At 35.3% G+C, this 22,077-nt stretch overlaps 2 protein-coding genes across 2 annotated transcripts in view; both read left to right on the top strand.

Moving 5' to 3' along the window:
* The window catches only part of LOC115889420 (WD repeat-containing protein 19), a 62,361-nt gene that overhangs the window by 26,634 nt on the left and 13,650 nt on the right, over nt 1–22,077 (top strand). Inside the window, exon 14 of the mRNA XM_030909408.1 lies at nt 21,470–21,741. Within this exon, the coding sequence (XP_030765268.1) occupies nt 21,470–21,741 (272 nt within the window). The remainder of the gene's footprint in view (nt 1–21,469; nt 21,742–22,077) is intronic.
* On the top strand, nt 1,756–3,307 carry LOC115889400. Its single transcript, XM_030909380.1, has one exon. The coding sequence runs from the start codon at nt 1,777–1,779 to the stop codon at nt 3,250–3,252; it is 1,476 nt and encodes a 491-aa protein (XP_030765240.1). The 5' UTR covers nt 1,756–1,776; the 3' UTR covers nt 3,253–3,307.

Below are 22,077 nucleotides of genomic sequence, written 5' to 3'. Positions count from 1 at the left end.
ATAAATAAATTTATACCTATTACTGCAGGTTTTTCTACATTTGTTAATACACCTAAATTTATATACAAAACGGAATCTGTAATAAACATAAAAAATAATGATGAATATTGTTTTCTTTGGTCAATAGTTGCATATTTAAATCCTGTTTCGATTCATTCTAATCGTGTTTCATCCTATCCTCATTTTAGTGAAATAACCTATAGAAAAGATAAAAGAAAATTAAGCTATGAAAAGTTTCAATTTCCTATGCATTTAAAGGATATATATTCCAAAATTTGAAAAAAGTAATGAAATTTCTATAAGCGTTTTCAGCTATCAAAAAAACGAAATTTTTCCTTTAGCTTTAAGTAAAAATGACTTTTCTATTAAAATAAATTTACTACTATTACCAAACCATTCTGATATTGAGGATGTGAATAGTAGTGATGATGATGATAATGAAACTGAATGTTTTAAACAAGAAACATATCATTTTGCTCTTATTAAAAATTTATCTCGATTACTTCATAAACAGTTACCTAATCGAAAGAATAAATCATGGTTATGTAAACGCTGTTTAAATTCATTTATATCACAAACAATTTTGGAAAAGCATTCAGTTGTAAAAAAATTAATACATTTCAAGTTATTGTTCCCAACGAAAAAGAAAAAATATTAAAAATTTCAAAATTTAAGTATAAGGAAAGTGTTCCTTTTGTTATTTATGCTGACTTGGAATGTATTCTTTTCGATGTGAAAAATGAAAATAGTTTTAATATAAAATCGAAAAAGTGTCAAAAACATGAACCATTTATGCCCACTTGCACCGTTTGTATAAATAAACTTTGTTTAAAGGCTAAACAGTGATTAACTATAATAAAATATGTATAGTTAATCACTGTTTAGCCTTTAAACAAAGTTTATACAAACGGTGCAAGTGGGCATTAGTATTGCATACTATTTAAAATGTTCATATAATGATGAACTTTCACGTTTTAATCTGTACACTGGTAAAGATTGCATAAATTGGTTTATTAATGAACTAAATACTATAGCGTTAGGTGTGCATAATATTCTTTGTAACATTATTCCAATGAAACCTCTTACACATGCACAATACCAATATATTCAAAGCTGTAAGAGTGTCACATTTGTTTGAAACCGTTTAATAAAAATGATACAATTATTAAGGATCATTCACATTTTACGGGTGAATTTCGAGGTCTCGCTCATTCTCACTGCAATATTAATTATCAGGATTCTCATCTCTGTTATCTTTCATAATCTCTCAGGCTATGATAGTCACTTCCTGATAAGGGCTTTAGCTACTCAGATTAAGGGAAACATGAGTCTTTTACCATTAAACAAAGAACAATACATTTCCTTTACAAAATACATTCACAACACAAAAGTTAATTTTAGATTTTTAGATTCGTTTCGTTTTATGGCTAGTAGTCTCGATAAATTAGCATCTTATCTAGTAGATAATCAAAAAGAAATTATTCTAAAATATTATCCAAAGCATGCAGAGTTCCAATGGTTGTCACGTAAAGGAGTTTTTCCTTATGAATACCTAAATAATTGGGAAAAATTACAAGACATTGAATTGCCTGCAAAAGATTAATTTTATAGTTCTCTTAATAAAACAAATATTTCTATATATAAGAGGATTATCAGCATGCAAAACTAGTGTGGAACACGTTTACCATTAAAAATCTACAAGAATATGCAGAATTATACTTAAAAACCGATGTTTTGTTACTTGTTGATATTTTTGAAAATTTTAGAATTACATGTATGAAGACCTATGGATTATGTGCTCTTAATTTTTTTACCGCACCTGGATTAGCTTTCCAATCTATGCTGAAAATTAGTAATATAGAGCTTGAATTGTTAACTGACATTGATATGATTATGTTTATTGAACAAGGTATACGAGGGGGTGTTTCACAATGTTCTAATCGATATGCAAAAGCAAATAATAAATATATGGAAAACCAATTTGATGACAATGAACCTTCATCATATCTTATGTATTATGATGTTAATAATTTATATGGAGCAGCTATGTCTATGCCTCTGCCTCAATCACATTTTGAATGGGTTCAAGATATATATGAGTTACCAAATATAATAGATATTCCTGAAAATAGTGACATTGGTTATATCTTTGAAGTTGATCTTACTTATCCTCAAGAACTTTTTGATTATCACAAAGATTTACCATTATGTCCGGAAAGGAGAATACCTGCTGGTTCAAAGATTCCTAAATTACTTACAACTCTATATAATAAGGAAAAATATATCATTCACTATCGTAATTTACAACAAGCCGTTAGTTTAGGATTAAAAATAACAAAAATTCATAGAGTTTTAAAATTTAAACAGTCTTGTTGGTTAAAGTCTTACATTGATTTAAATACAGCATTGCGAAAAAATAGTAAAAACGAATTTGAAAAAAACTTTTACAAACTGATGAACAATGCTGTATTTGGTAAGACTATGGAGAATGTTCGTAAATATAAAGATATTAAACTTGTAACGAAATGGTCAGAAAGGTATGGAGCTAAATACTATATTTCACAACCAAATTTTCATAGTTGTACCATTTTTGATCAGGACATGGTAATAATCGAAATGAAACGTGTAAAAGTTAAATTTGATAAACCAATTTATGTAGGATTTTCCATTTTAGATTTATCTAAGACTTTTATATACGATTTTCATTATAACTATATTCAAAACAAATTTGGAGAAAAAGCAAAATTATTATATACTGATACTGATTCTCTCATCTACCATTTTTTTGTGAACGATATTTATTACTCAATTCAGCAAGACATTCATAAATTTGATACATCAGACTATCCTCCTAATAATGTGTATAATATACCACAAAAAAACAAAAAAATATTAGGTCTTATGAAAGATGAAAATAATGGGAAAATAATGACTGAATTTATTGGTTTACGATCTAAACTGTACACTTTTAGAACTCAAGCACATAGTTGTGAAAATTTAAATGTTAGTAAAAAAGCTAAGGGTATAAAGTCATCTTCACTTAAAGCTATAACTTTTGACGATTTTTATCAATGTCTTTTTAATAATTCCACTCTTGAAACTGAACAACATTTAATTCAATCAAAAAAACATCAAGTGTATACTATAGCCCAAAGAAAAATAGCTCTATCTCCGAATGATGATAAAAGAATTATTAATTATTTGTATACAGATACAAAACCATCGAGTTGGGAACTAAGGGGAAACATTTAGAAAATCTTTAGATTTTATTTATTTGTTATAAAACCTCTCATTTTTTGAAAACATAGTTAAATGATGATGATGAAATATTGATGATGGAAAAGAGAAAATGCTTGAAATATGTAAAAGCAATTCCAGGAGCCTTTACTCCTACCAAAGGATCTCCTAGAGCTGCAGGATTTGATTTAAGGAGTGTCTACAGTATAACCGTACCTGCAAGGGATAAGGCGCTCATAAATATAGGTCTGAAATTTGAATTGCCTTCAGGATGCTATGGAAGAATAGCACCTAGATCAGGATTTGCTTCAAAAAACAGCATCAATGTTGACCGGCGTGAAGATAGTCACGGTTTTCCATCCACGGTTTCAGAAAAATCCCAACCATAGTAAACATATGGCAACGACGCTTTTCGTCCGATTTCAGCCACATCCACGGTTTTCGGTGTCGATACGCCTCAATTAAAATATATATACAGCGACACTTTTCTGTTGTTACAAATATTATTAAAGATTTAGAAGAATTATATAATAAGTTAATAGAAATGGTCGAGTTTATATTTATATATAATGAACAATTATTTATGAGAGATAGATTTAACTTTAAAAATCCTCTTAAAAATTTAAATACTATCTAGTTCTTAGCAAAATTCGATACTAATTTATTAAAGGTTGTGCCACAGCGAGACCCTTTGGAAAAGATGTATAGGCGACTAGGGTACACTACCCTATACTCAAAACCATTTGCCGGTCTTTAGGGAAAGGGCCAGATTCAAAAAACCGATATTTTACATAAAATTAGACAGAAAAAAAATCGCCACCAATTTGTTAAGGGTTGTGCCACAACGAGGCCATCTGGAAACGATGTACAGATGACAAGGGTACACCACCCCGTATTCAAAATCATTTGCCGGTCCGTAGGAAAAGGGCCAAGTTCAAAAAACCGATGTTTTTCTTGAAAATTAACAGAAAAAAATTTGTAGCTCATTTATTAAGGGTTGTGCCGCAACGAGACCACCTGGAAACGATGTACAGATGACAAGGGTACACCACCCCGTATTCAAAATCATTTGCCGGTCCGTAGGAAAAGGGCCAAGTTCAAAAAACCGCTGTTTCTCTTGAAAATTAACAGAAAAAAATTTGTAGCTCATTTATTAAGGGTTGTGCCGCAACGAGACTACATGGAAATGATGTACAGATGACAAGGGTACACCACCCCATATTCCAAACCATTTGCAGGTCCGTAGGGAAAGGGCCAGAATCAAAAAACTGTCATTTTACCTAAAATTAGACAGAAAAAAAAATCGCCGCCAATTTGTTAAGGGTTGTGCCGCAACGAGACCGTCTGGAAACGATGTACAGATGACAAGGGTACACCACCCCGTATTCAAAATCATTTGCCGGTCCGTAGGAAAAGGGCCAAGTTCAAAAAACCGCTGTTTCTCTTGAAAATTAACAGAAAAAAAATTGTAGCTCATTTATTAAGGGTTGTGCCGCAACAAGACCACCTGGAAACGATGTACAGATGACAAGGGTATACCACCCCGTATTCAAAATCATTTGCCGGTCCGTAGGAAAAGGGCCAAGTTCAAAAAACCGCCGTTTCTCTTGAAAATTAACAGAAAAAAAATTGTAGCTCATTTATTAAGGGTTGTGCTGCAACGAGACCACTGGAAATGATGTCCAGATGACAAGGGTATACCACCCCATATTCAAAACCATTTGCCGGTCCGTAGGGAAAGGGCCAGAATCAAAAAACTGTCATTTTACCTAAAATTAGACAGAAAAAAAATCGCCGCCAATTTGTTAAGGGTTGTGCCGCAACGAGACCATCTGGAAACGATGTACAGATGACAAGGGTACACCACCTCGTATTCAAAATCATTTGCCGGTCCGTAGAAAAGGGCCAAGTTCAAAAACCGCTGTTTCTCTTGAAAATTAACAGAAAAAAAATTGTAGCTCATTTATTAAGGGTTGTGCCGCAACGAGACCACCTGGAAACGATGTACAGATGACAAGGGTACACCACCTCATATTCAAAACCATTTGCCGGTCCGTAGGGAAAGGGCCAAGTTCAAAAAACCGCTGTTTCTCTTGAAAATTAACAGAAAAAAAATTGTAGCTCATTTATTAAGGTTTGTGCCGCAACGAGACCACCTGGAAACGATGTACAGATGACAAGGGTACACCACCTCATATTCAAAACCATTTGCCGGTCCGTAGGGAAAGGGCCAAGTTCAAAAAACCGCTGTTTCTCTTGAAAATTAACAGAAAAAAAATTGTAGCTCATTTATTAAGGGGTGTGCCGCAACGAGACCATCTGGAAACGATGTACAGATGACAAGGGTACACCACCCCGTATTCAAAATCATTTGCCGGTCCGTAGGAAAAGGGCCAAGTTCAAAAAACCGCTGTTTCTCTTGAAAATTAACAGAAAAAAAATTGTAGCTCATTTATTAAGGGTTGTGCCGCAACGAGACCACCTGGAAACGATGTACAGATGACAAGGGTATACCACCCCGTATTCAAAATCATTTGCCGGTCCGTAGGAAAAGGGCCAAGTTCAAAAAACCGCTGTTTCTCTTGAAAATTAACAGAAAAAAATTGTAGCTCATTTATTAAGGGTTGTGCCGCAACGAGACCATCTGGAAACGATGTACAGATGACAAGGGTACACCACCCCGTATTCAAAATCATTTGCCGGTCCGTAGGGAAAGGGCCAAGTTCAAAAAACCGCTGTTTCTCTTGAAAATTAACAGAAAAAAAATTGTAGCTTATTTATTAAGAGTTGTGCCGCAACGAGACCACCTTGAAACGATGTACAGATGACAAGGGTACACCACCCCGTATTCAAAATCATTTGCCGGTCCGTAGGAGAAGGGCCAAGTTCAAAAAACCGCTGTTTCTCTTTGAAATTTAACAGAAAAAAAATTGTAGCTCATTTATTAAGGGTTGTGCCGCAACGAGACCACCTGGAAACGATGTACAGATGACAAGGGTACACCACCCCGTATTCAAAACCATTTGCCGGTCCGTAGGAAAAGGGCCAGAATCAAAAAACTGTCATTTTTTTGAAAATTAACAGAAAAAAATCGCCGCCAATTTGTTAAGGGTTGTGCCGCAACGAGACCATCTGGAAACGATGTCCAGATGACAAGGGTACACCACCCCGTATTCAAAATCATTTGCCGATCCGTAGGAAAAGGGCCAAGTTCTAAAAACCGCTGTTTCTCTTGAAAATTAACAGAAAAAAAAATTGTAGCTCATTTATTAAGGGTTGTGCCGCAACGAGACCACCTGGAAACGATGTACAGATTACAAGGGTATACCACCCCCGTATTCAAAATCATTTGCCGGTCCGTAGGAAAAGGGCCAAGTTCAAAAAAACGCTGTTTCTCTTGAAAATTAACAGAAAAAAAATTGTAGCTCATTTATTAAGGGTTGTGCCGCAACGAGACCACTGGAAATGATGTCCAGATGACAAGGGTATACCACCCCGTATTCAAAATCATTTGCCGGTCCGTAGGAAAAGGGCCAAGTTCAAAAAACCGCTGTTTCTCTTGAAAATTAACAGAAAAAAAATAGTAGCTCATTTATTAAGGGTTGTGCCGCAACGAGACCACCTGGAAACGATGTACAGATGACAAGAGTATACCACCCCGTATTCAAAATCATTTGCCGGTCCGTAGGAAAAGGGCCAAGTTCAAAAAACCGCTGTTTCTCTTGAAAATTAACAGAAAAAAAATTGTAGCTCATTTATTAAGGGTTGTGCCGCAACGAGACCACCTGGAAACGATGTACAGATGACAAGGGTACACCACCCCGTATTCAAAATCATTTGCCGGTCCGTAGGAAAAGGGCCAAGTTCTAAAAACCGCTGTTTCTCTTGAAAATTAACAGAAGAAAAATTGTAGCTCATTTATTAAGGGTTGTGCCGCAACGAGACCACCTGGAAACGATGTACAGATGACAAGGGTATACCACCCCGTATTCAAAATCATTTGCCGCTCCGTAGGAAAAGGGCCAAGTTCAAAAAACCGCCGTTTCTTTTGAAAATTAACAGAAAAAAAATTGTAGCTCATTTATTAAGGGTTGTGCCGCAACGAGACCACTGGAAATGATGTCCAGATGACAAGGGTATACCACCCCGTATTCAAAATCATTTGCCGGTCCGTAGGAAAAGGGCCAAGTTCAAAAAACCGCTGTTTCTCTTGAAAATTAACAGAAAAAAAATAGTAGCTCATTTATTAAGGGTTGTGCCGCAACGAGACCACCTGGAAACGATGTACAGATGACAAGGGTATACCACCCCGTATTCAAAATCATTTGCCGGTCCGTAGGAAAGGGCCAAGTTCAAAAACCGCTGTTTCTCTTGAAAATTAACAGAAAAAAAAAATTGTAGCTCATTTATTAAGGGTTGTGCCGCAACGAGACCACCTGGAAACGATGTACAGATGACAAGGGTATACCACCCCATATTCAAAACCATTTGCCGGTCCGTAGGAAAGGGCCAGTTCAAAAACCGCCGTTTCTTTTGAAAATTAGACAGAAAAAATAGTAGCTCATTTATTAAGGGTTGTGCCGCAACGAGACCATCTGGAAACGGTGTACAGATGACAAGGGTATACCACCCCGTATTCAAAATCATTTGCCGGTCCGTAGGAAAAGGGTCAAGTTCAAAAAACCGCTGTTTCTCTTGAAAATTAACAGAAAAAAAATTGTAGCTCATTTATTAAGGGTTGTGCCGCAACGAGACCACCTGGAAACGATGTACAGATGACAAGGGTATACCACCCCGTATTCAAAATCATTTGCCGGTCCGTAGGGAAAGGGCCAAGTTCAAAAAACCGCTGTTTCTCTTGAAAATTAACAGAAAAAAAATTGTAGCTCATTTATTAAGGGTTGTGCCGCAACGAGACCACCTGGAAACGATGTACAGATGACAAGGGTATACCACCCCGTATTCAAAATCATTTGCCGGTCCGTAGGAAAAGGGCCAAGTTCAAAAAAACCGCTGTTTCTCTTGAAAATTAACAGAAAAAAATTGTAGCTCATTTATTAAGGGTTGTGCCGCAACGAGACCACCTGGAAACGATGTACAGATGACAAGGGTACACCACCCCGTATTCAAAATCATTTGCCGGTCCGTGGAAAAGGGCCAAGTTCAAAAACCGCTGTTTCTCTTGAAAATTAACAGAAAAAAAAATTGTAGCTCATTTATTAAGGGTTGTGCCGCAACGAGACCACCTGGAAACGATGTACAGATGACAAGGGTACACCACCCCGTATTCAAAATCATTTGCTTAATTTGCCGGTCCGTAGGAAAAGGGCCAAGTTCTAAAAACCGCTGTTTCTCTTGAAAATTAACAGAAGAAAAAATTGTAGCTCATTTATTAAGGGTTGTGCCGCAACGAGACCACCTGGAAACGATGTACAGATGACAAGGGCATACCACCCGTATTCAAAATCATTTGCCGCTCCGTAGGAAAAGGGCCAAGTTCAAAAACCGCCGTTTCTTTTTGAAAATTAACAGAAAAAAAATTGTAGCTCATTTATTAAGGTTGTGCCGCAACGAGACCACTGGAAATGATGTCCAGATGACAAGGGTATACCACCCCGTATTCAAAATCATTTGCCGGTCCGTAGTAGGAAAAGGGCCAAGTTCAAAAACCGCTGTTTCTCTTGAAAATTAACAGAAAAAAAATAGTAGCTCATTTATTAAGGGTTGTGCCGCAACGAGACCACCTGGAAACGATGTACAGATGACAAGAGTATACCACCCCGTATTCAAAATCATTTGCCGGTCCGTAGGAAAAGGGCCAAGTTCAAAAAACCGCTGTTTCTCTTGAAAATTAACAGAAAAAAAATTGTAGCTCATTTATTAAGGGTTGTGCCGCAACGAGACCACCTGGAAACGATGTACAGATGACAAGGGTATACCACCCCGTATTCAAAATCATTTGCCGCTCCGTAGGAAAAGGGCCAAGTTCAAAAAACCGCCGTTTCTTTTGAAAATTAACAGAAAAAAAATAGTAGCTCATTTATTAAGGGTTGTGCCGCAACGAGACCACCTGGAAACGATGTACAGATGACAAGGGTATACCACCCCGTATTCAAAATCATTTACCGGTCCGTAGGAAAAGGGTCAAGTTCAAAAAACCGCTGTTTCTCTTGAAAATTAACAGAAAAAAAATTGTAGCTCATTTATTAAGGGTTGTGCCGCAACGAGACCACCTGGAAACGATGTACAGATGACAAGAGTATACCACCCCGTATTCAAAATCATTTGCCGGTCCGTAGGAAAGGGCCAAGTCTAAAAACCGCTATTTCTCTTGTAAATTAACAGAAAAAAATTGTAGCTCATTTATTAAGGGTTGTGCCGCAACGAGACCACCTGGAAACGATGTACAGATGACAAGAGTATACCACCCCGTATTCAAAATCATTTGCCGGTCCGTAGGAAAAGGGCCAAGTTCAAAAAACCGCTGTTTCTCTTGAAAATTAACAGAAAAAAAATTGTAGCTCATTTATTAAAGGTTGTGCCGCAACGAGACCACCTGGAAATGATGTACAGATGACAAGGGTACACCACCCCATATTCAAAACCATTTGCCGGTCCGTAGGAAAAGTCCGGATCAGCTTTCTTGAAAAAAAAATCAGCGCGGACGCTCCGCGCGGACGGTCCGCTCCATCTAAAAGCGCTGTAAAGCTTGTCGCGCACTTGGCCGTCACGTCCCGTCCCGTTCCGGCTCGTCAAAATGCAGATTGGATTAAAACTTTGATTAAAACCATGCAAATGAATAGACTACCGCATATTAGCCCGTCACGGCAAGGACCGGCGCGGCGAGTCCTATTCATTTGCATGGTTTTAATTCTATCCGGATTTTGACGCCGGAAGGGGACGGCCCATGACGGCCAAGTTCGCGACAGGGTTAGAGTACACTGACGACCAAGGACCAAGTCGCACCGGCCAAGCTGGTGCTACCTCTAAAACCATTAAATCGAATGATACAGCGCACACTAAAGGTGCGTATTCATTATCCGCACGAACGAACGAACGAATGTTCGCTAGTGGTATGGACGGGGACCGCACGATAGTACCGCACGAGAAGACCGGAGGCATTTGTTGGCGAACGCCTTTGATGTACCGACTCGAAACGGATGGTCGAGCGAACGAACGAACGAACGGCCGCATGCGTTCGGTCCCCGTCCAAATATACCGCACTTTCGTTCGTTCGTTCGTTCGTTCGGATAATGAATACGCACCTTAACGTCCTGGCCGTTGGCTGGCCGTTGCGAGCAGTAGACTGTACTAAAATATTATTATTTTCTGCCGCTTTTGTCGGTTTTCTTCCAAATTAATAATTTTTCAGATAAAATCCCTCAAATTCAACGCAAAATATTTCATTTTCTATAAGACATAGTGTTTTAGTGTAGTTTTTGCACACGTGCAGAAAATTCAAAGAAATAGTATACAGACTAGATCAAAGGAAAACTTAAATCTAGTTCCTTTTTTTTATCAAGGGTCGATTCTAGTAAAAAATTTTATAAAACATTTTTATAAGACATACTCTATTTATGGTTGGTATGATACCTGTTTATATATACTTTTTTTTCGTTTATACATACTTTTATATTATACCTTTGAGTTTCAATTTTAAAAAATAAAAAAAATCATATTTAAAGTGTTTCTACAACTACTTGTTTTTTTATTAAATTATTTTTTTTAGTTGTATTGTAATCATGTACAAAGGGGACAACTGTATTTTAAATATTATATTTAATTTAACGTTTTTCAAACAGGACTATGTTTTTACTAGGTACATTATTTCTCAAAAAAATTAAGAGTGAAAGCAACTTAAACATTCATAAAAATAGAAGTATTTACTGTTGTAGATTCTCAGTAACAATAAAAAAGAGGAATTTATATTGTAAAATAAAGGTACCCGGGTGGCAATGTAAAGAGGGGCCCGTGTGTTTTTTTGCGTATTTTTTCGCCTTACGTTTTGGTCAATTCTTCCCTATTATATACAGGGTGAATCTTAAAAAAGTACAAATATTTTTAGGGTAGTATATTTCGATCCACGAAACACGATTATGAGTTTTTTTGCGCGATTTTTTTCTTGAAAATTTGGAATTTTTTTAAAAAAAAATTGGATTTTTTTTTTAATTATTAGTTTAAAAACATATCTTGTTTGTAATATGGTAACATAGGTAGTAGATTAAATTTACAAGAAAGAAAATCCAATATATGATTCTCAAAATTATAGCAAAAAATTGGAAATTTTAAAAGTGAAATAACTCGGTTGTTTTGGATTTATTTGAAAAAAAAAACGGTAAAGAGAAAATATTATGTTTCTTTTATCGAGATTTACCAGCCCTAAACATATTTACACTTATTTAAGACTCACCCTGTATAGAAATCAGGGAACTACCCTAAAAGCAAGGTAATCAGGGAACTACCCTAATCCAAACCAAACCAATGCAATGCAAATTCAATAATGCAATGCAAAAGCAAATATTGTTAAGAATAAATAATGAACTATAAAGGGGGCCGCGGCGAAGGCTAATAGTTATCTATATAATATGGCCAGTCCAACCTTGCGTCGATCCGTTCTGTAAATACGGGGTATCCGTACAGGGTAAGGGGAAAAACGAAATTCGCTATATACAAGCAATTCATCGGCGTGCTATAAATAGTTTACATAACATTACTTACTTGTACAAGAATTTCCATAATACCTAATCAGTTTTATTTTTTTTCGGCGTTTTTTTCACGTAAATGATCTACAAAAAAATGAGCTACAATTTTTTTTCTGTTAATATTCAAGAGAAATAGCGGTTTTTTGAACTTGGCCCTTTTCTTACGGACCGGCAAATGATTTTGAATACGGGGTGGTATACCCTTGTCATCTGTACATCGTTTTCAGATGGCCTCGTTGTGGCACAACCCTTAATAAATGAGCTACAATTTTTTTTTCTGTTAATTTTCAAGAGAAACAGCGATTTTTTTGAACTTGGCCCTTTTTCCTACGGACCGGCAAATGATTTTGAATACGGGGTGGTATACCCTTGTCATCTGTACATCATTTCCAGATGGTCTCATTGCGGCACAACCCTTAATAAATGAGCTACAATTTTTTTCTGTTAATTTTTAGGAGAATCAGCGGTTTTTTGTACTTGGCCCTTGTCATCTGTACATCGTTTCCAGATGGTCTCGTTGCGGCACAACCCTTAACAAATTGGCGGCGATTTTTTTTCTGTCTAATTTTAGGTAAAATGACAGTTTTTTGATTCTGGCCCTTTCCCTACGGACCGGCAAATGGTTTTGAATATGGGGTGGTGTACCCTTGTCATCTGTACATCGTTTCCAGGTGGTCTCGTTGCGGCACAACCCTTAATAAATGAGCTTCAATTTTTTTTCTGTTAATTTTCAAGAAAAACAGCGGTTTTTTGAACTTGGCCCTTTTCCTACGGACCGGCAAATGATTTTGAATACGGGGTGGTGTACCCTTGTCATCTGTACATCGTTTCCAGATGGTCTCGTTGCGGCACAACCCGCAACAAATTGGCGGCGATTTTTTTCTGTCTAATTTTAGGTAAAATGACAGTTTTTGATTATGGCCCTTCCCCTACGCACCGGCAAATGGTTTTGAATACGGGGTGGTGTACCCTTGTCATCTGTACATCGTTTCCAGGTGGTCTCGTTGCGGCACAACCCTTAATAAATGAGCTTCAATTTTTTTCTGTTAATTTTCAAGAGAAACAGCGGTTTTTGAACTTGGCCCTTTTCTTACGGACCGGCAAATGATTTTGAATCGGGGTGGTATACCCTTGTCATCTGTACATCGTTTCCAGGTGGTCTCGTTGCGGCACAACCCTTAATAAATGAGCTACAATTTTTTTTCTGTTAATTTTCAAGAGAAACAGCGGTTTTTAGAACTTGACCCTTTTCCTACGGACCGGTAAATGATTTTGAATACGGGGTGGTATACCCTTGTCATCTGTACATCGTTTCGAGATGGTCTCGTTGCGGCACAACCCTTAACAAATTGGCGGCGATTTTTTTTCTGTCTAATTTTAGGTAAAATGACAGTTTTTTGATTCTGGCCCTTTCCCTACGGACCGGCAAATGGTTTTGAATACGGGGTGGTGTACCCTTGTCATCTGTACATCGTTTCCAGGTGGTCTCGTTGCGGCACAACCCTTAATAAATGAGCTACAATTTTTTTTCTGTTAATTTTCAAGAGAAACAGCGGTTTTTTGAACTTGGCCCTTTTCCTACGGACCGGCAAATGATTTTGAATACGGGGTGGTATACCCTTGTCATCTGTACATCGTTTCCAGGTGGTCTCGTTGCGGCACAACCCTTAATAAATGAGCTACAATTTTTTTCTGTTAATTTTCAAGAGAAACAGCGGTTTTTTGAACTTGGCCCTTCCCCTACGGACCGGCAAATGATTTTGAATACGGGGTGGTATACCCTTGTCATCTGTACATCGTTTCCAGATGGTCTCGTTGCGGCACAACCCTTAATAAATGAGCTACAATTTTTTTTTTTCTGTTAATTTTAGGAGAATCGGCGGTTTTTTGTACTTGGCCCTTTTCCTACGGACCGGCAAATGATTTTGAATACGGGGTGGTGTACCCTGTCATCTGTACATCGTTTCCAGGTGGTCTCGTTGCAGCACAACCCTTAATAAATGAGCTTCAATTTTTTTTCTGTAAATTTTCAAGAAAAACAGCGGTTTTTTGAACTTGGCCCTTTTCCTACGGACCGGCAAATGATTTTGAATACGGGGTGGTGTACCCTTGTCATCTGTACATCGTTTCCAGATGGTCTCGTTGCGGCACAACCCTTAACAAATTGGCGGCGATTTTTTTTCTGTCTAATTTTAGGTAAAATGACAGTTTTTTGATTCTGGCCCTTTCCCTACGGACCGGCAAATGGTTTTGAATACGGGGTGGTGTACCCTTGTCATCTGTACATCGTTTCCAGGTGGTCTCGTTGCGGCACAACCCTTAATAAATGAGCTACAATTTTTTTTCTGTTAATTTTCAAGAGAAACAGCGGTTTTTTGAACTTGGCCCTTTTCCTACGGACCGGCAAATGGTTTTGAATACGGAGTGGTGTACCCTTGTCATCTGTACATCGTTTCCAGGTGGTCTCGTTGCGGCACAACCCTTAATAAATGAGCTTCAATTTTTTCTGTTAATTTTCAAGAGAAACAGCGGTTTTTTGAACTTGGCCCTTTTCTTACGGAGCGGCAAATGATTTTGAATAGGGGTGGTGTACCCTTGTCATCTGTACATCGTTTCCAGGTGGTCTCGTTGCGGCACAACCCTTAATAAATGAGCTACAATTTTTTTTTCTGTTAATTTTCAAGAGAAACAGCGGTTTTTTGAACTTGGCCCTTTTCCTACGGACCGGCAAATGATTTTGAATACGGGGTGGTATACCCTTGTCATCTGTACACCATTTCCAGATGGTCTCGTTGCGGCACAACCCTTAATAAATGAGGTACAATTTTTTTTCTGTTAATATTCAGGAGAAATAGCGTTTTTTGAACTTGGCCCTTTTCTTACGGACCGGCAAATGATTTTGAATACGGGGTGGTATACCCTTGTCATCTGTACATCGTTTTCAGATGGCCTCGTTGTGGCACAACCCTTAACAAATTGGTGACGATTTTTTTTCTGTCTAATTTTATGTAAAATATCGGTTTTTTGAATCTGGCCCTTTCCCTAAAGACCGGCAAATGGTTTTGAGTATAGGGTAGTGTACCCTAGTCGCCTATACATCTTTTCCAAAGGGTCTCGCTTTGGCACAACCTTTAATAAATTAGTATCGAATTTTGCTAAGAACTAGATAGTATTTAAATTTTTAAGTGGATTTTTGAAGTTAAATCTATCTCTCATAAATAATTGTTCATTATATATAAATATAAACTCGACCATTTCTATTAACTTATTATATAATTCTTCTAAATCTTTAATAATATTTGTAACAACAGAAAAGTGTCGCTGTAGATATATTTTAATTGAGGCGTTTCGACACCGAAAACCGTGGATGTGGCTGAAATCGGACGAAAAGCGTCGTTGCCATATGTTTACTATGGTTGGGATTTTTCTGAAACCGTGGATGGAAAACCGTGGCTATCTTCACGCCGGTTCAATGTTGGAGGTAGAATTTTATTTTTATAATTATTAATATGATAACTATTCATTTTAATTTTCTTCTAGCTGGTGTTATCGATCAAGATTATAGGGGAATTGTGATGGTTCTACTCTTCAACCATTCGAATGAAGACTTTCAAGTAAACGTTGGAGATAGTATAGCTCAATTAATTTGTGAGCGTATACACTATCCTGAATTGGATGAGGAAAAAGAACTTACCCATACAGAACGCAACACCAATGGTTTTGGATCAACAGGGCGATGATAAAAACCTAGCTCTAAGTGATTTTTTTTATATAACTTGCCTATAGATATTATTGTAATGAATATATTTATTAAGTGTATTAAGCCTATTAAAAAAATTTATACTAGAGAAATCTTCTCAAATCGTTGTATAAAATGTAAAGATTTATTGTACTTATTATTTTACTTTAGTATCCATAATTCTCCAATATTATTTTACTTTAGTATCCATAATAGTTAAGACAGATAGAGAGCGTGAAAAAATTTATTAATAAAAAAATTAATAAGAATGGTAAGTACAAGTCTTCCGCAAGAAGTATCAGACGAGATTCGTAAATGGCGTGAATTTAAAAGATGTCCAGCATTCAATTACGAATGTGGTAGATTGTGGTCAGCATTTGACAATCCTGGGAAATTAACAGGCGCCGATTTGAATAGGCTTACCGACAAATCTGATGTACCTGAATATGTGAAAACTGCAGCAAAACGGGACATTGATAATCGTCAAGCTGCACATTTACGTAACATACCTGGACATTTTTAATTTATGATTTTAAATATATCAGTTTTTTAATATTTAGCATATGTAAAAATTAAACTGTTTTAAAAGATTTGTCTATGTGTGTTTTTCTGTTAATATCTCCAGTCTAGACTAGGTTGGTTAATACAACATTTAGTTTTAAGTAAACCATATAAAATTAGTACTCTTATTGATAACCTTAAACCTATTATGCATCATCACATAAAATAACAACGCAATATTTTTATTGATAATCTTTAACCTTTTAAACTACAACAACAACAAGGCATAAAAGTAAACAATATAAAATTAGTACTCTTATTGATAACCTTTAACCTATTATGCATCATCACATGCAATAACAACTCAATATTCTTATTGATAACCTTTAACCTTTGAAACGTTATCACACACAACAACAACATGGCATTTTCCTAAATTTTAAGGAAATTTCTCGTCTATAGCACCCCAACCTATGTAACTCTTATAACATGGCATATATGCAAACTCCCTAAATCTACTAATTTAGATCTGGCAAAGCAGCATTTGCAGTACCCTCCTGCTTACCCTTAAAAACCTACCCTCACCCAACCCCAACAATTACATTAAGGCCCTTTTCTACAGCCTCTGGTAAATTTACAAGAACTACCCACACAAAAATTATTTCTTTAGAAATAACCTTCAAATTAATCAAGGTCAATACTTCTTCGGCTCATGGATCGATGCTGATGGAAAACATGCCATCGAGCAAAAAGTGGTCCAGTATCCCGCTAGCTATACTACTCCAGAGATAGCAGAGCCGGCCAGATTAACAAGCCTTGGATTGCTACCACAAAAGTCTAAAGCCGGAGTCTCATGCATCCGAAATCCGATGGTACGACATCCGAAATTTGAAGTTATCGTGTGAAATAAAAAAAGCCTGTCACATACATCCGAAAGTTCGTTCCGAAATTTGACAGTTTTGCCATTTTTCTGCTGCATTGAATAGAGATTCATGTCATGTTTTATTGGAGAAACACTTACAAAAATAACTCCTCACCCAACCCCAACAATTACATTAAGGCCCTTTTCTACAGCCTCTGGTAAATTTACAAGAACTACCCAAAAAAAATTATTTCTTTAGAAATAACCTTCAAATTAAACAAGGTCAATACTTTCTTCGGCTCATGGATCGATGATGATGGAAAAAATGCCATCGGATAAAAAGTGGTCAGTATCCCGCTAGCTATACTACCAGAGATAGCAGAGCCGGGCCAGATTAACAAGCCTTGGATTGCTACCACAGAAAGTCTAAGGATTATTACATGTCTGCCTATAAATACTTTCTAGACTGGAGCATTGCTAAAGGCATAAATTCGTTTTCCGAATTCGTGTTATTAGTATATATAGATGCCATTGTAACGGAACAAAAATCAATGTCCTGATTGACTAAAGAATGTTGGTCGGATATTTTCATGCAAAGAACTTGAAATAATATCAATGAAATTCAAATACATATATCACTTTAAATAAAACACAAATTACCAACTTCAGTTACATAAAACAACAAAAAGTCAGATGCTGGTACTCCAATTTATCGTTCTCCAACAACTGTACTCAACTAAAGTTGGTAGAAGTTTTTTTTATTGAAAAAAACTTGAAGCAGCATCAATAAAATTCAAATACATATATAACGATCAATATACAGGGTGTTTCAAAACAAATGCGAAAAACTTCAGGGGGCGATTCCTTATTCAAAATAAAGGGTAGTTTGCTTCATAAACGTTGGGTCAAAAGTATGGAGGCTAGAAGGAGGAGGCGAATCGAACGCAAAAATTATGGGCCCAGTTTTTGAGATCTAAATGAAGTTCGAAAATCGCCGTTAGGGGCGCATGTGATCCGACAGATTGAGAAATACAAAGCTTCTTATGGCAAGAATTACTATTTTGTTATAAATTATAGAGTTCAGTTAATATTTGGGCATATTTTTACCAGATTTAGCTTTTAGAAACGTGTTTTTTTCTAATTGAACAATGTGCGTGGCTAAAATTGTGAATACAAAACCTTAAATTTGAATTTGAAAAGTAAGTTAGAAGTTAGGTTATATCAGATGCCGGTTTTAGATATTCTTTTTCTAAGTTGTTATTATAAAATTGTTTCATTATATGGTTCTTTTTAGTGCATACACGTACCGAAGAAAAATATAAGCTGCTAAAATAAATCTTCCCTATAACTGTTGTACAAAAAAGATTTCCAGCAACAAATATCACCAGTTCAACCTTTGATTTGATGTAAACAGTAATTGTTACTAGATGACAAATGCGAATTAAATAGTTTATGGTGTGATTGTGTTAGTGATTTATTAATAGTTTTTCATAAAAACATTTGAAATTGATATGTTTACAAGCAGTTCAGTGTGATATCATTTTAATAAGCATTAAAAACTTTCGTAACAAACTAGTAGTAGTTTTACCGCAATTGATAGGAACTGAATCACGAAAATTAAAAGTATTTTATCAGGAATAACTTCAATGGAACGTGAAGATGAACACTACTGTTGCACCCTTTGATCAGTGTTATCTATCTCATAGCTTTTTATAGCTGAAACCAGAAAATAGGTACATTAAGCTGAAATGTTTCCCGTGTCCAATAGTGTTTTTTCTTTAGATTTTCTGAATTTAAGTTTTAATGTCATTAGCAAAATTTTGCAAATTGTCACTGTTTCGTAGACAATTAAATTCAAGATGTATTATATTCAATGTCACCTAATAATTGTAAAGGTAAATTTTTGTAAATAAAATATTAATGAATAAATAATGAACTCAATTTATTTTAAAAGAGTTGTAAATATGTATATACCCTGACTTATTTCATCATATATTTATTTATTTAGCAATATTAATACTTTACAACTTTTGTTTTTAACTGACTAATTCCACTAAATTTAATAAATAAAATATACAGTATATAAATTTAATATACAATTTAGCACCTATACCAAAAAAATATAACAGGAGCAAGTTATATCAAGAACACAAAGAATTATAATTTAAAAAAATGCATTCTAAATAAATACCTGGCTACAATATACCTACATATTAATTTAAAGAGCTTATTCATAAAAAACTATTCTAAATGGTTTATATACACAATCAAAAGTCCTTCAACCACTGTACATTATTTTTCAATTTAAATGAAGCATCTCGGGTAAGTAAATTATTTTATATTAGAATACTATATTGCTTTGGCGTAAATTAACTTTCAATAGCACTGTTCAAATGGTGGTTAATACATATCAACAGGTAATTTTAGCCACCAGCTAGTAGGTAAATTATTTTTATTTTATAACAAGGCCTCCTAGGTTATGTTACGCAGATGTTGATTTTAGGCTATATTCTCTATTAATTTGAATTTAAAATTAATCTGTACACTGATAGTATATAATTTGAATGTTTTTCTTAACATCTATCTATATTTTTTTAAATAAATAGTTATCACTTACATTAGGACCTTTGAAAAGGCTTAGGTTTCTTTCACCCCGTTCTTTATTTGCCTTTTTTCCACTGTAAGTCCCACTTATACAGCCAGGTACGAAGCAAGATCTATTATATAGGGTTTTTTTAATCACACCCATTGTTACATTGCGAATAGTTTAATAAAATAAATATAAATTTAAAGAAAAACTAGTAAAAACACAGTTAAATCGTATTCTAACAATGCAAACGATCAATCTAACCCGCTTACAGTGCCTCTGGTGTCAAACCGAGAAACTTGCTTTAAAGTAGGGACAGAAATTTCAAATATGCCCATTGTCGATTCGCCTCCTCCTTCTAGCCTCCATAGTCAAAAGTCAACCATTAGGGAGATATCGCGGTACAAAGATGGCGGAAAAATAATGTTTTTATTTTTTATCTTGAAAACGAAAAGAGATAGTCTAATGAAATGTTATGGGAGCATTACTGCTACGAAAACACACTTTCTGGTAATTTTTTCACTTTTTAAAATGAGTGGAAGGGGTTGAAATAAACTACCCTTATCATTCTAGTTAACGAAATTTAAAGAAAAATCTTATCAAACACATGCAAAAAAATTGATTTGGATAGCTTGGTTTATTTAGAAACTTTTTTATCTCTTGTGTTTCTTTGATAAAACTCGCCGATTTGAAATTAAAAAGTAACATGTAAAGCATTACATATCAGGATCAAAAACATTTTTAGATAAAGAATCTAGTGATAATAACGATAAGAATAAGAATCTAGATAATAACGTATTGTAGTAGAGTAATGTCAATAAAATAATATTAGAAACATCCTAAAAAGTGACAGCGGCCGACTAGATTTTTTCCTAAAAAATTAGAGCAGCTCACTAGATTCTTTATCTAAAAATGTTTTTTGTCCTGATATGTAATGCTTTACATTTTATTTTTTAATTTCAAATCGGTGAGTTTTATAAAAAAAAACACAAGAGATAAAAAAGTTTCTAAACAAACTAAACTATCCAAATTTATTTTTTTTAATATCGTTAACAAGAATGATAGGGGCAGTTTATTTCAACACCTTCCACTCATTTTAAAAAAGTGAGAAAATTACCAGAAAGTATGTTTTCATAACAGTAATGCTTCCATAAAATTTCATTAGTCTATCGTTTTTCGTTTTCAAGATAAAGAATAAAAACATTATTTTTCCGCCATCTTTGTACCGCGATATCTCCCTAATGGTTGACTTTTGACCCAACGTTTATAAAGCAAACTACCCTTTATTTTGAACAAGGAATCACCCCCTGAAGTTTTTCGCATTTGTTTTGAAACACCCTGTATATATAATTACCAACTTTAGTTACACAAAACAACAAAAAGTCAGCTGCTGGTGGTACGATGTATCATTTTTCAACAAATTTATTTTACTAAAGGTGGTAGAGAAAAGTACTAATATACAGGTATGTCGTAAAACACATCTAATAACTTCCCAAATATTTGAAAATAGAATAGTTCGAGATGACTGCGACTCTCGATACATAGCAACTGATGATATTGATGTTTTTATTATCTTTTAGTTAATTTTGACGTTTGAAATTGCCAAATTTTAAGTAGGTAGTGACATTTTCCCCTAAAACATGAATACAATAATTAATAGTAAGATTAAAAATACAAATTCAAACACTCCTCATAATTATTATAATGGTCGTGGACAAAGTATAGTATTCAACTCGCAATTTATAGCCATTATTCACTCGGGTGACTTAACCTAACGTCACCCTGCGTGAATAATGGCTAGCATAAATTGCTCGTTCAATAATATACTATTATTTTAACAGTTCGATAAAGCAGCATCTAATTACATCATCCAGAAGAATTGGTCGAAAATCGGAGAACTGCTACCACACATAACCTCGAATAAAATTTATTTGCAATACGCCAAATCTAAAGAAAAGGAAGGAAAGTACGAAGAAGCTGCCAAAGCTTACGAAAAAGCCAAAGATTTCGATTCATTGATCAAACTGCATCTGGATTATTTGAATAATCCAGAAGTTGCTGTGGAAATAGTTCAAGAAACTAAAAGTGTTGAAGGGGCCAAACTGGTTGCTAAGTAAGTTTCTAAAAAGGTCTAAATCATAATACATCAATCGAGTTATACTTAATTTTACAACCACTTGTATAAAACAAAACCTTAAATTTTTCCAGAGTTTATAAAAAGGGATCAAGGCTCTATATACAGGGTGAGTTTCCTACGATGTTCTCTATGAGTATCTCGAAAACTACTGGAGATAAAAAGTTCATGGCTTACTAGATATTTCGAAAAAAACAAATTTTGGCTCTTTTAAAAATTGTCCCTAATTCCATTATAATCTATTTTACACAAAAAAGTTTTCAGATAAAAGTTGTAGATAATCACATCCCTAATGAGTTTGTGTTTTCCGATTTT

Source organism: Sitophilus oryzae, unplaced genomic scaffold, assembly GCF_002938485.1.
Source record: "Sitophilus oryzae breed Bouriz unplaced genomic scaffold, Soryzae_2.0 scaffold_813_pilon_pilon, whole genome shotgun sequence".
NCBI classification, from domain to species: domain Eukaryota; kingdom Metazoa; phylum Arthropoda; class Insecta; order Coleoptera; family Curculionidae; genus Sitophilus; species Sitophilus oryzae.
Note: the sequence above shows the minus strand (reverse complement) of the source record. Positions and strands in the feature narration are given on the sequence as shown.